Below are 14,103 nucleotides of genomic sequence, written 5' to 3' on the forward strand. Positions count from 1 at the left end.
CAGGAAAGTGGATCTCGCGAGCCAGATTTGAGGATCACTGTGTTATAGTGTCCTGTGTTTCACACTGCGCATGCGCAGAACGCCTACATGCAATGCAGCGAAAATTACAGCTGTTTGGGAAAGCATATGCATTTTTACTTGGTTTTACTGGCACTTGAAGCCTTCAGAACGTGAAAATATCGATCCTAAAGTATTGTGGCAGAGCAAATGAACACCTCCCAAAAACAAGAGTGCCCAGAGTGCTGCTTATGTGATTGTGGCGCATGTTTTTGTTTCTGAGTTCATTCTTTCGAGTTTCTCTATCCATAATTTCATAGATATGTGGCTATATTTAACCACTGGTTCACCTAAAACTCTTACACTATCTGTAGTTAAATGGCATGGTTTGATATAGTGCTCAGGTAAATTTGATTAAGTAAATGTTAAACTTTTGAAATTCAGAAAAAAAGAACCACATGATGAAACAATACATGAAAATTATGTATCTGTGTCCTGTTATTTATCTTTTGGTATGCATTTCAGAAAAAAAATGGTTAGGATTCAGGTGTAGTGGCAAATAGTGATTAATCATGATTAATCCACTGAAAATTCTGATTTAATTTGATTAAAATTTTTAATCATTTGAAAGCCCTAAAAAAAACAAAACAAAACAAAACAAACAACAAAACAAAACCCCGCAAACATGACTGCATTATTAAGCCAGAAGTAAAAATAGTATAACTCCAGAAAAAAAATGCACATATGCATTTTTTACAGTGTGTCTAAATCTGCATGCACCATGAAATAAATCTTCATAGCGAAAAATAATTAAACTATTCATAGAAGACAACAGTAAAGAGATCTTCAGCTGTCCAGTGTGTGCAACTGCATTTCAATCACACACATTTATTTATATATTTTACCCAGTGAAAGCCTAGAATAACCTCTTTTTAAAGCGTCTATCTGTGCAGTATGTCCTCTCAAGGATGCTGTCAGGCTTTCTGAATCAAGCACAACAAAGTGGAGCAGGAAGCAGCCGGAGAGTCAGATTCTCTTTGAGAAACAGGCCAGGGATTTCAATCGCCTGCACACGCACACCGCCTAAAAGCTCTGCCTGAAAAATTGATATGCTCTATGATTCACATCTCGTGAGCCGGTGTTGTTCAGAGCTGCACATCTCAGCCAGACCTGATTTCCTGTAGTTGGTAAAAGCGTGCCGCTGTATTGAGTGTGACACTGAACAAGAGGCTCTCTAAAGCACCAAATAAAACAGCACACCAGACCTCAAAATGAACATCCATTTCTCACATGGTTAGTCGGAATTCTCAGTATCGACTCTGATTCTCATTTTTTTCCAAAACAGAAGAAAATCTGTCTGATCTGTATTGTCTCTAGCTTTTGTTACATATACTTAGTTGTGAATAGCTGCTTTAAAGATTATATCACATTGCATAAATAATTATAGATGCAAAAAAGGTATGAATTAAATGTAAAACATATTGTTTATAGGTGCACACACACAGAAGAAAATATCAGAAAAGCATCATCGTAAGATCTCAAATAATGCTCTGATGCGGAATTATAATTTTTTTTACTAAAACTGACAAAAAAATGATTAACTGTTTTCACAGATTTTTTCTGATATTCCGCTTTTCCGTAAGAATTACATTTACAATTTGGATACTAAATACCAGGGATCAGCAACCTTTTGCGTATGAAGCATTATTTAAAAAAATACCACAGCTCTAATGGTAATGAACAATAAGGACTTTTACTCATTTTAGAGATTTTGAAAAAAAGCATTTTAGCATTGAAAACTATAGCACATATCAGCTTTGGAACAAAAATGAAAAAACAAATACTAGGTTGCCAAATTTCCTCCAGATAAAAAAAAGACCAACTGTGGTCTGTGTTTTCGTCCTCATTTTTAGACTGCTAATGGAAGGATGCTCAAAGACATCACAGACAAGCAGAAGACACAACACCCCCACCCCGACCCGAGACATGACAAAGTGCTACGGCCCCTGGCAACCAGCCCAACTTATTACAAACACACTGCGACCACCTGCCATGTGCAGGCTGAGCACGAGCTGCCTGATGGGCTGTGTTCATTTCTTCATGGCATGTGATCTACCTGCACGCCACCATTCAGACTTCAGATAGCCAGAGCTGGCCAATGAGATGATCAGAGGCTAGAGAAAACCACTGACCTCTGGATAAACAGAGCCACATTTTAAAAAGAGTGTTTTTATCAGCAGCTCATTGATTGCGACAGATGAGATAAATGTGCTCACACTCCTCAATTACAGAAAACCATGGAAAAACTAGACAGACAGAATATGGTAGAAAATAAAGTCTTTGCTGTAAAGAGAAATCAGTAATCTATAAAATAAATCTAATGGTGCCTAAGAACCTCTGTGTACTACCAAAATTGAATTTATTTCCTAAAAAATTAATATACCAAAAAAGTATTAAAACATGGACGTGCACCACAATAGTATTATGGTATTTTTGGAAGTCTATTAGAGTGCCACATAAGTGGAATTCAGTACCATGGTATATATGTCAGCGTATGGTTGTGTTCAGTTACTTTTGTAAGGGTAAATGCATGCTGTGCTAGAAGGGTTGAGGATGTGTTTGCCGAGTGATACGCTTCAGACTGCAGTACCTGAGAATAAAAAAATCATCAAGAGTGCAACAGTGATGCTTCATTGATGGCTCCTTCCAGGGTTTGAACCTAAAAAGTACCAGCTTCATCCAGCAATGAAGAATGTGTGAGCAACATGAACACCTTAAATCTGTTTCCAATCAAAAACCATGCACCAACAACCAGCCTTTTCAAATAAAGCAATCATAATAAAACATCCCTCTACCACAGCTAAAAATTTATGTACATCATCAATAACTTTAACTGGTATAACTTTAATCAAATTTACAAATACCATGTCTTTGGACATGTACTTTAGTAATATCATGGCATTTTGAAATATCCCATAATACTAAATTATTATATTTTATTTATTTAAAGAATAACAAAGTATTGCAATGATAAATGTCCAAAGACATGATATTACCAAAGTACATGTCCATAAAATATGGTAATACCATGTTACTTTAACTCAAATAAAACAACGATGCAAACTTTAAGCAGCTGGATATTCATTAATTGCACACTCGACTGAAATAAAAAAACTTCTGTCACTTCAGAGCAATGGCAACAGAAAGAAAGAAGGGTGTGAAACAGAGGGTCTCAAATACTCGGCGGTCCTCTGTCTTGGTCCGACCCAATTTACACTTTTGAGAAACAGGCTGTTTAAATAAAAGTTGTTAGGTTGTTAGAGTAGACGAAAGAAAAGTATGTTCATTAAAGGGTCGAGAAGAACATAAAGGAACATAAAGGACGCTGAGTTCGAGACAAACATGAAACGGACAGAGATTATTGGACTCCTACCTGTCTGGCCGAGCTGCGAGGCACTGCGGCTCTTTCGGCTCAACCCCACGACTGCCGCCATCTTGGCGCCGATGCTGGAGCGCCGTTTCTTGTCAACGGTTCCCACCAGGCTCACGGCCGTGTCCGACTGGCTGCCATCGGTCTTCTCCAGACTGCACATGTCCCCGCCAATGCTGGTGCTCTTGGTCATGTTGCCCCCGGCCTCCGTTCCCACTTGCCTGTTTTTCATTTTAGACGTAAATTCACTGTCAGTGGTGGCCCGTGGAGGACAGATGTGAAGAGAGGAGGAGGAGCGGCGGAGGGGAAGAGTAGAGGATGGATGGGTGGATGGATGGATGGATGGATGGATAATGGAGGAGAGAAAGGAGAGAGTTAGGAAAGTGGAGGGTGAAGGGGAGCAGAGATTCAGGTCAGAATAAGGTCAAAGGTTAAAGGGTTTAGGCCTCCAATCAGATTAAGGTGCTTCACAGTAAAATTTGGGGATTGGCCTGATGTTCTACGTGTTCTGTTTTAGTAGTCTAACAAAGGTAAACTGAGTAAAATATAGAACAGGGTATATTCAACTAATAACAGGGCATCTATCTACAAAGTTAAACAACTGTCGCTAGTTCTCTCTATAGTGTTTATGCTCATGACGCAAACTTGCTGTCCTTTGAAAATCGAACATAAAGTGAAAAGTGGATTGCAAGGCCTTGAAGCATAAAAGCCAAAGAGAACACCAAGAATAAAACAACAACAAAACTCACAAAAACAACTAGTTAAAAGTTAAAGAAATTACATCTCCCATGGTCCACATACTATTATTCACACTACTTAAAAAAATACACACCAAAAATGATAATGTCATGAGTATTTTATATTATTTTGCCAGTTTAAATGCAGTTAAAATAAATATCGATAAGCATATCGACAATGCATAAGACTTCTACTTCTAAAAAAAATGGTGTATTTTGTTTCAAGGATTTTATAATAGTATGCAGTAAATATATATATATATATATATATAAACAAGAGAATAGAAAAATGAAATGATTTATACAGTAGATTACTACATTGAATTTCTCAATTAAAAAACAATTAATAATCACTCTTGCTGCACAAGAGTCTGACGTAAACATGTTACTAACAAAGTAATATTTATGGAATAAGCAGCATTAGAAATGCATAATGTAGTATGCACAGGTATAGATGTAATTTTACAAAAATAAACAAACAAATAAATAAAATAAACATTTTATACATTGAAAATACATTTATAGCTACTAGGCTAGTCTACTTCATTTTTCAGCAGGACAAAAAAAATGAAAATGAGGACACGAGGAAAAGATTAAATTAGCATCTCGCGCGGCTGTGAGCGAGTCATGAAGTGAAAAGACAAATGACTTCCTGGGCAAAGGATCCTAATGAAATCTTAATGGTTATAAATGTGTTTAAATGATACACGTGCAGCCGTAGGTCTGCTCTTCTTCTTCATCATCAATGCAATTACAGCCATAGAAACATGCAACAAATCGATGAGCTCTGACGACATGTTCTTTAATTACTGCAATTAGCCTTTTCAAAATACAGCCCCATCCAACAACCCATTCTGCTCAAATACAGCCGAGCCACATAAAGCTGTCTGTAATCTAGTCATCTTGGATCCTGTAATATTTGGCACCGATATATTTCATGAGAAATAATATTTGTATAGATCATCACTACGCTCTCTACAACAGTGAGCTGAGCTCCCATTTAACCCCGTCAATACATTGAGAAATCACACCAAATAAAACACATATGAAATCTATTTCATATCTCAATTCCTTCTTTAAGAAAGCAGTTATCCTTCTTCTCTTTGACATTTTAAAAATGGAATTTCTTTTAATGTGATACAGCATTTAAAAAATGTGATGCTTAATACATGAGATGCTGAAAAACAGTGATATGATTTGCAACAGTCAAAGATTTAGTGTCTAGGATGTGCTGGGGAAAATTACTTTTAAAAATAATGCATTACAATAATTTGTTTATATCCATAGAATAGTAACCAATTGTGTTGCTTTTTATGGAAAGTAACGCATTACATTACTTTTTGCATTTCTTTCTGTCAGTTTTATATTTTTAGTTATAGTAATTTTATGTGCTTTTCTATAAAACATTTCTTTGTAGCTTTTTTTTATTTCAGTTTGTTTTAATTTTAGTACTTAAACATTTTATTTCAGTTAGTTACCGATTCAACATTTCTCATTATGTTTTCTTAAAAAGTTTTCTTTTATTAATTTTACAATTAGTTTTTACAATTACATTTTTAGTAATACATACTGTTATAGCATTTATTTATATTTTTATTAGCTGTTAGTTTTATATGTTCAGTTTTTATATTTAATTGACCTTTTTATTTCATTCAGTTTATCTTTATGTTAGTACTTAAATAAATTGTATTTTAATTAGTTGCCAACATTTCTAATTTTCAAGTTCCTCATCATACATTTATAATTTCAGCTTTATTTCAGTAGTAATAATAATAATAATAATAATAATAATACAAAATAACAGTTTTAGTTACAAGTAACACCGCTGGTGTTATACATAGAAACAGAGAACAGACACAGAACAGCCCCCCAAAAATACTCTAAATTTTAATTTGTATTATTCAAAAGTTTTAGGACTTGATTCATTACAAAATGCATGTACGGGCTACATCGACAAAGCTGCTAATAAGTCGCAATAGCAAACTATAGCCCAGAAATTGAATTTTGTAGAGTCAGTTTTCAATCTGAGGTCAGCTGATGTCAAATGTGTATGTTTCTGGCTGATACGAGTCTCTGGGGAAAATCACATCCCAACACAACAGTCTGAGAGTTAATCACGGCTCGAAGAGATACTGTTGCATTGACTGATTGATTGGACGGGATGCTGCCAGACACTATATTTATCATGCACACAGCTCCCTCCAGCAGTGCCGCTCGTGAGAGGTTGGCAGGCTCTCACATTGTCACGGAGAGAAGTGTCGCGCTGCCGCAGGGCTTCAGATGGCCATTACCTTCCTTTCATCACTGTAATGAGAACGGCTCATAGAGAGCTGTGACCGACACAAAACCCAGGTGGAGATTAACGCTGGACGCCAATTTACAAAATCCTTCATGCTGCTGTGATGACAAGACACATCTGTCTCTCTGGATTATGTCTCACCATATGATTGACAGATTGGCCGGGAATTATCCTTGCAAAAGTTTGTAAACAAATTCACAAAGACAATAAGAACATTATGTGGTTATACTTTACTGCAGTTTGAAAACCAGACCACAGAAGTCTGAGAAAGAGAATGAGTTAACAGTAACTTCTTAAAGGTGCACATCCATCTGGATATAAATGATCAAGTCTTCTTGAATGATTATACTTCATAATAATTGCCTAGGCATTGCTCCAGACATGTTTCAGAAGTTAATTTTTATTAATTGTGTAGAGAGTTTCTAGAAGCAAATAAAAAATATTACAAAAACTAAATATGTATATATATAGATATGCAAAAATATTATATAATATATAAAAATAGAATGCAGAACATGCAAACACACAATTATTATTATTATTATTATTATTATTATTATTATTATTAATAATAATAACAATAACAATAATAATAATATTTTGGGGTCTTCAGCTATTTTTTTAGTATCATTAACAAACTACTATAGTATTAATAAATATTTGGAAATACATTTATTTTATTCATTGTAATTTTTTTATTTTTGCCATTTATTTATGTTGTTAGTTGTAGACCAGTTTCAGGTAATTAAGGTTTTTATATTTTTACATTTTTATATGTCCATATAGTTTTTATTAAGTTTCAGATTTTAGTTTTAGATTATTTAGTACTTATTTTAGTACTTCAAAACAAACTAAACAATGAGGAATTTTATATTAATAACCCTAAAATTTTGACTTTTTAAAATATTTTATTTTATTTCAGTTAAAGTTTATTTTGTTTCAATAATGAACTTTTTTTATATAGTTTTAGCTTAAGTTAACGTTGATTCGTTCATAAGGTTAATAATAACCCTGGTCTTGCACAACTCAGAACATGCTAAAATATAAAATGCTAATTATTATTGTTAGCATTAACTGTTTTATATTTTGAAAAGAGCTACACAGGAACAGACAGCAGCCAGTTAAACTGGACTGCAGGTGACGAGTGAATAAGACACAGAATTTATTTTCCCCGAAATACTGCACACAAAATTGGCATGACTGTTTTGAAGACTAATCTTCAGATGAATAACTTTCTTGAGGTGTGTGTTAAGAGCATGCAGAAGTGCTTCCACTGCTAGTGAGAGTAAGCCGGCAGTGATCTCTGTGTGTGTGTGTGTGTGTGTCTGAGAGAGAGAACGAAACAGTATAAACAGTACACAGTTCACTACCAACATGATAAAAACAAAATTAAGCATTTCTCCATTTCGCATTTCGTCACAACTGTAGATCATAGATTTAACTGGAATTTCATCTCTTTTTTTTAAATGCTTCTAAACTTAAACCCGCTCTGACCAGAGGAACACATGGGTCACATGGTCTGTGGCAGTGTAAAGAGAAGTCACACACTATCTGTACCAGATCATTGAGCATTCTGACAAACTGTGCAGGTCGTTTACTGGAAGACTACTAATGCCTCGATGGCTTCAGACACTTTGATGTGTTTGAATCTGGTCTGCTCTAGAAAACTCTCCCTGCGATTAAGAGGCCTTCTGAAAAGCCGGTCAGTCCAGAGCAGTACCTGAGGTGGAATTATTATTCACACTTCCAGATTTAACTCATTTAACTCAGAAGGTCAGATGAGCATCACTGTCAGTGAGACCATGTGCCACTGAATTTCACCAGGATCATATGATGGTGGTCACAAAAGACATCACAGCTTCAGCCAAACTGGACATCTCTCTACCAAAGGCCAAAGTCTCCATCCAAAGCTTCTCCTGATGGTCTATCAGGAGGTCTTGGCAGATAAGACCATCCCTCAGGCAAATGTACTTGGAGCGTCGCAGTGTCTCTCCGGGGATGTTTTTGCTCATGCACAGCTGAACAGACTGTTCCTTTTTCATGCAGATTTTGCTAAATGCATTTCCATCTAGGCCACGATGTTCCTTTACACCAAACAAAACCTGTGCGCTATTTTTCCGTGTGCACGCGGTGGCTCGGGTCCATTTTCTTGATTTAGAGCCATTCTACGCCTCAGATTTGGACCTCTAAAGTGCTAAAAACCAGAGTAAGCATAAAACCTCCTCTCTCCTTGAAGGAATGTGCATACTTTTAGGATTTATTTTTTCAGGTTCATGGCATTGCATCACTTTTCTATGATAGCTATGCACTGCATAACTTTAAGCAAATCCAACTGTGTCTTTAAATTCGCGACATACTTCAGTTCATATTTTAATTTGAGATGGTACTTGCACAATGTCTGAAGCGTGCGACCTGTGTGAACGCATAATAATAACACAACAGATATGATGACAAAAAGACAAAAGAATGCGGTCACCATCACCGTCCTTGAATTTATATAGAGGAGGTGATGCAGAAAATCAGTTTCTATGGAAACGGTGCCCTGGGTCCTTGGCGGTTCAATTAATTGTGTCTAAATTAATGTGGCCTATTAAGAACTCCAAATTCAGTTATGGCATGAAATTCAACCATCACCACTATTAATACATACTCTTTTCAAAATGAATACTCAAGAGCTCAGATGGCCTTAATAACATAAAATCTGCCCTTGAGATGTGCACTAATACAGTATTCTAGCGACACACTATAGTTATTTTTGAAACTGACATGGTGGAAACGTGATGGTTGGAAGATGTTGACAGGTCGTCTTCATCTTACAAACAGTGGGGAAAAAAAACCTTGGTTTATTATGCACAAAATCTAAAGTAAAAGTTGTGTTCACTATCACGTATCCTCTCCTAAAAGATAGTCTACATAGAGAATGTATAAAGATCTGATCTGTCAGCAACCAAGGTCACGATTATGAAGATTAAAATTCTAACAAGTCTAGTAAATAACACAAATATAAGGTTCTAAGTTTAATTTTAAAATGTAAGCTTTCCGACATAGGTATTATATTAAGGCCTTATGTTGGTGTACTTGACATAAAAGCTACATACATACTATTCTCTATACTTAATTTAAAAAAAAAAAAAAAAAAAAAAAATTACAAGCTCAGAGGAAGAAGAAAAAAACAAAAACAAACAAATAACAACAACCAAAAAAAAGCCTAATGAAAGGTACTAATAACATTTTTCAAAATGATTAACAATAAAATATTTTAAACCCAATGCCAGAAGGAAACATAATGCTTTAATAGCAAAAAACTTTTGAACAAGATGAAGATGTGTACACTTTTCTTATTTTAAATATATATTTTCTCATTTAGTATTATCCTTTAGAAGCTACAGAAGATACTTTGATGTTTCTCAGAAGACAAAGAAAATACATTTTACCCTAATCTTCATAATGTTTAATACATCATGTTTCCATCATGTTTCCTTTCCTTTAGGGAAAACATCTATTATGTATAATATCACATTCAGTTTGTATGATCCATCTTATTTTGGTGGAATAATTAACATTTTGCAGATTCTGCAAGGTGTATGTAAACTTTTGACCACAACTGTGTGTATATGTGAAATATCTACATAATATTTCTGTTAAGATGCTCCCTTAGAAGCTCTCTAAGTTTTCAGAACAGCGTTATAATGTTCTCTGCTCTACTCCACAGAGAACTGACCTTTAAATTTAATGTGACGCAGCGCTAAACCGCTGTAGGCGATGCTAATGAAATTTAGTCCCATCATCAACTTCCAGTCCCGATCAAAAATGGCAAATTCTGAAACTGTGGTAGAGACTACAGTATTTGTCTTTTCTCATGCTGGACTTTCTTAGATGGAAAGTGTCTATGCATCCTCTCAAAGCTTATTCAGACACTTTCTACTTGACATTTCTGAAAATGAGATGCTAATGATTTAATACAGAGCAGAAAGTCAGCATTATCTGATCACATTATCACAGAAGCTTCAGTTTCACATTAATGATGGCGTTGAATGTGAAATAGCAATGGGATGTTAACTTTATCATTAACATACATTCATTAAAAAAAGGGTTAGGGTTAGTTAAATGCAGAAAATAACACACAATTATGCCATCTGACCAGATATAAATCCTAAAAATTTTCTTCCATCAAAGCAACTACAGCCAACTCACCTCATCAACTTTGAGTTGAGTTGAAAAATTACAAAGTAACTGAAAAACTGGCTTTTTAAATATCCAATTAATGCAAACTGTAGACTATATGGAAAGAAAACAAAAACTGGCAGAATTGAACGCAGACACTGGCTTTGAATATTCAAAACCAATGTCTGTATTCAGTTCTGCCACAATGCTAACATTATTGAACTATATTAGCAAACAAACTAATGAACTAAGATTAATAAATACATTGTAAGTTTTTCATTTTTCATTGTCCATGTAAATTTCAACATTTAACACATTATTAAAATAAAAAGTTGCATTTTAACCTTATTGAAATTAACAGTTGTATTTTTATTAAGTAATGTTAACAAATATTAATAAATACTGTAACAAACGCATTGCTTGGTAACTAAATTTAACTGATAGACCTTAGTGTAAAGTGTTACCCATGTCTTAAATAATCTTCATATTTTAAATGTTAAATGCATAAAATGCTTGTTAATTAGTTTTTTTTCCACGTTTAATAATTAATTATTTTATTAGTGGATGAAAGTATTAAATTAGGGAGGATTAATACAGATAATTGTATATATACAGATAATTCAATTTTTTATTTATGTTCAAAAATCATGTTTTATATTGTGTTAGCTAATTTTTTTTTTTATTTTTTTTTTTTTTTTTTACCAAATCAAAATAACCCAACTGTAGTTTGATTTAGATTAATTGGAATGCACAATAAAAAAACACATGATTTTTGAAAATGATTAAAAACAGTTAGCTGTTTTTGCAAATTAACTCTTCATATATTATCTGAAAACAAGTTTATGCCAGACATTTGTGACAATCAAGTGCATTTATCTAATTTAAAGGATGCTTATACTGAACATTTTTACTGTAAAACACGACTAAGTTACTGATTCTGAAAATGATTTTTGCAATAAAGGGCTTCTGCTTTTGACACTGAAATCGCTGATTTGAAATTGTCTGACTAAAGTCTAATATTACCACAAAAAACAATGGAAACCAATAAGAGATCTCATGACCGTCTGTGTGCTGTGAACTCAGCGACTGCTCACAAACCTCACAGACTCTTGATGCCTTATAAGGCAATGCTAAGTAACCTCTTTATGGCTTTGTTTTCCTTCTTTTTTCCACCTTCAAGTTTCATATGTGTATATTAGTCATGAAATTGCATAACTAGCCCACAGAAAACCACAGGCACCAGAACACATGTCTCTTATATATTACACAAGTCACCTAATGAGGCAGCCATGCCTGTGGCTCTTCCAACATCATCAATGCAAAGCTGCTTACATCACTTCCTGTTTTCTCAAAGCACGTATTGGCTTATCCATCATGCCTCAATAGACACGGGCAGATAGAAAGATCACCTGAAGAACGCATGATATTAAAGGCAAACACTTTTTGCCTCTTCAGCTAAATCACTGTTCCTTATACACAATCTGTGTCCAGTCTGTGTTCATTTAATGCAATATGATTAACGATATGCTTCAAAGGTCTGTGTACGCTTCCAGTCACTTATTAACAAAGAAAATTGCATTCCTATCTCCCTCATTACAAACTCGATCAGAGTCTAATGCATCGCTCAGAGGCCCAGATGACAAGTGCAGTGTCAACACTGAGAGATGATGAACATGAGCTCAGAAATACCACAAATACGGCCTGAGAGAGCAGTTAAACATGAACACAAAGAGCTGGACTGATGGAGCCCTGCTACATACATGAGTGACTCTAACAAAACCTGAAATAAAAAAAGCAGATATTATATTCTGTATGAAGTAAATGAAGCTGTGGCATTATTGATATTATTTCATTAAAATTAAGCTTATTTTATTGATTATGTAAATAAATAATAATAATAATAATATATATATATAAATTCTTTGAATATTTAAATATGTATTCTATTCCCTTTAATTTGTTTATAATTAAGTTAAAAATAATTTACATTAGAGTACCAAAAATGAAAACTTACTTGAAATCAAATAAACATGAACTACATTACATTTATTCATTCAGCAGACGCTTTTATCCAAAGCGACTTACAAATGAGGACAATGGAACCAATCAAAAACAACAAAAGAGCAATGATATAAAAGTTCTATAACAACTCTAAGTTAGCTTAAACGCAGTACACATAGCAAGGGCTTTTACATAACATAATAAATAAAAAGAAAACAGAATAGAAAAATAATAGAGAATGCTAGTGTTAGAAGTCTTTTTTATAACTGTATAATAAATGGAAAGAAAATAGATAGAATACAAAAAGATTAGAAAGATAGTTAGATTTTTTTTTTCAAGAATAGAATTAGAATAGTGAGTGCTAAAGTTAGAGGGTCAAATAAAGATAGAAGAGATGGGTTTTAACCCGATTCTTGAAGATGGCTAAGGACTCAGCTGCTCGGATTGAGTTGGGGAGGTCATTCCACCAGGAGGGAACATTTAATTTAAAAGTACGTAAAAGTGACTTTGTGCTTCTTTGGGATGGCACAATCAAGCGATGTTCACTTGCAGAACGCAAGCTTCAAGAGGGCACATAAGTCTGAAGTAATACATTTAGGTAAAGGTACAGAGCCAGTGGTGGTTTTGTAGGCAAACATCAATACCTTGAATTTTATGTGAGCAGCAATTGGTATCCAGTACAAATTGATAAACAGAGGTGTAATGTGTATTATTTTCGGCTCATTGAAAATTAATTTTTCTGCCGCGTTCTGGATTAATTGTAGAGGTTTGACAGAACTGGCTGGATGACCTGCCAAGAGAGCATTGAAATAGTCCAGCCTGGACAGAACAAGGGCTTGAACAGGGAGTTGTGCAGCATGTTCTTAAAGAAAGGGCCTGATCTTCTTAATGTTGAATAAAGCAAATCTGCAGGACTGGACAGTTTTAGCAATGTGCTCTGAGAAAGTCAGCTGATCATCAATAATAACTCCATGGTTTCTGGCTATTTTTGAAGGAGTTATGGTTGATGCCTAACTTGATGGTGAAATTGTGATGAAACGATGGGTTTGCTGGAACCACAAGCAGTTCTGTCTTGTCAAGGTTGAGTTGAAGGTGATGGTCCTTCATCCAATAAGAAATGTCTGTTAGACAAGCTGAGATGCGAGTAGGTACCGTCAGATCATTAGGATGGAATGAGAGGTAGAGTTGAGTGTCATCATCATAGCCATGTTTCTGAATGACAGAACCTAATGATGCCATGTAGACAGAGAAGAGAACTGAATGAATGAATGAAATCTTTATTTCGAACAATTAAAAAATGACAGCAATGCGTAATAAATATCCATATTAATAAACAAAAATAAATAAATAAATAAATTATAGCATAATAATAAACCTGTTCAAAAAGGGATAGGTAGAAGCCCTAGGCTTATCAAGACCTACCCCCAGTAACTACCCAAATCAATTCACAATCGAAGTGGTCAAAGAACTGAGCC

At 34.6% G+C, this 14,103-nt stretch overlaps 1 protein-coding gene across 5 annotated transcripts in view; it reads right to left on the minus strand.

Moving 5' to 3' along the window:
- The window catches only part of rims2a (regulating synaptic membrane exocytosis 2a), a 145,060-nt gene that overhangs the window by 18,363 nt on the left and 112,594 nt on the right, over window positions 1-14,103 (minus strand). For 3 of the 5 annotated variants that reach the window (XM_026283481.1, XM_026283482.1, XM_026283483.1), the window contains one exon: window positions 3,431-3,675. In XM_026283481.1, the coding sequence (XP_026139266.1) occupies window positions 3,431-3,675 (245 nt within the window). The remainder of the gene's footprint in view (window positions 1-3,430; window positions 3,676-14,103) is intronic. The other 2 variants (XM_026283480.1, XM_026283478.1) reach the window with 1 other exon arrangement.

This window comes from Carassius auratus, chromosome 16 (assembly GCF_003368295.1).
Source record: "Carassius auratus strain Wakin chromosome 16, ASM336829v1, whole genome shotgun sequence".
Lineage (NCBI taxonomy): Eukaryota > Metazoa > Chordata > Actinopteri > Cypriniformes > Cyprinidae > Carassius > Carassius auratus.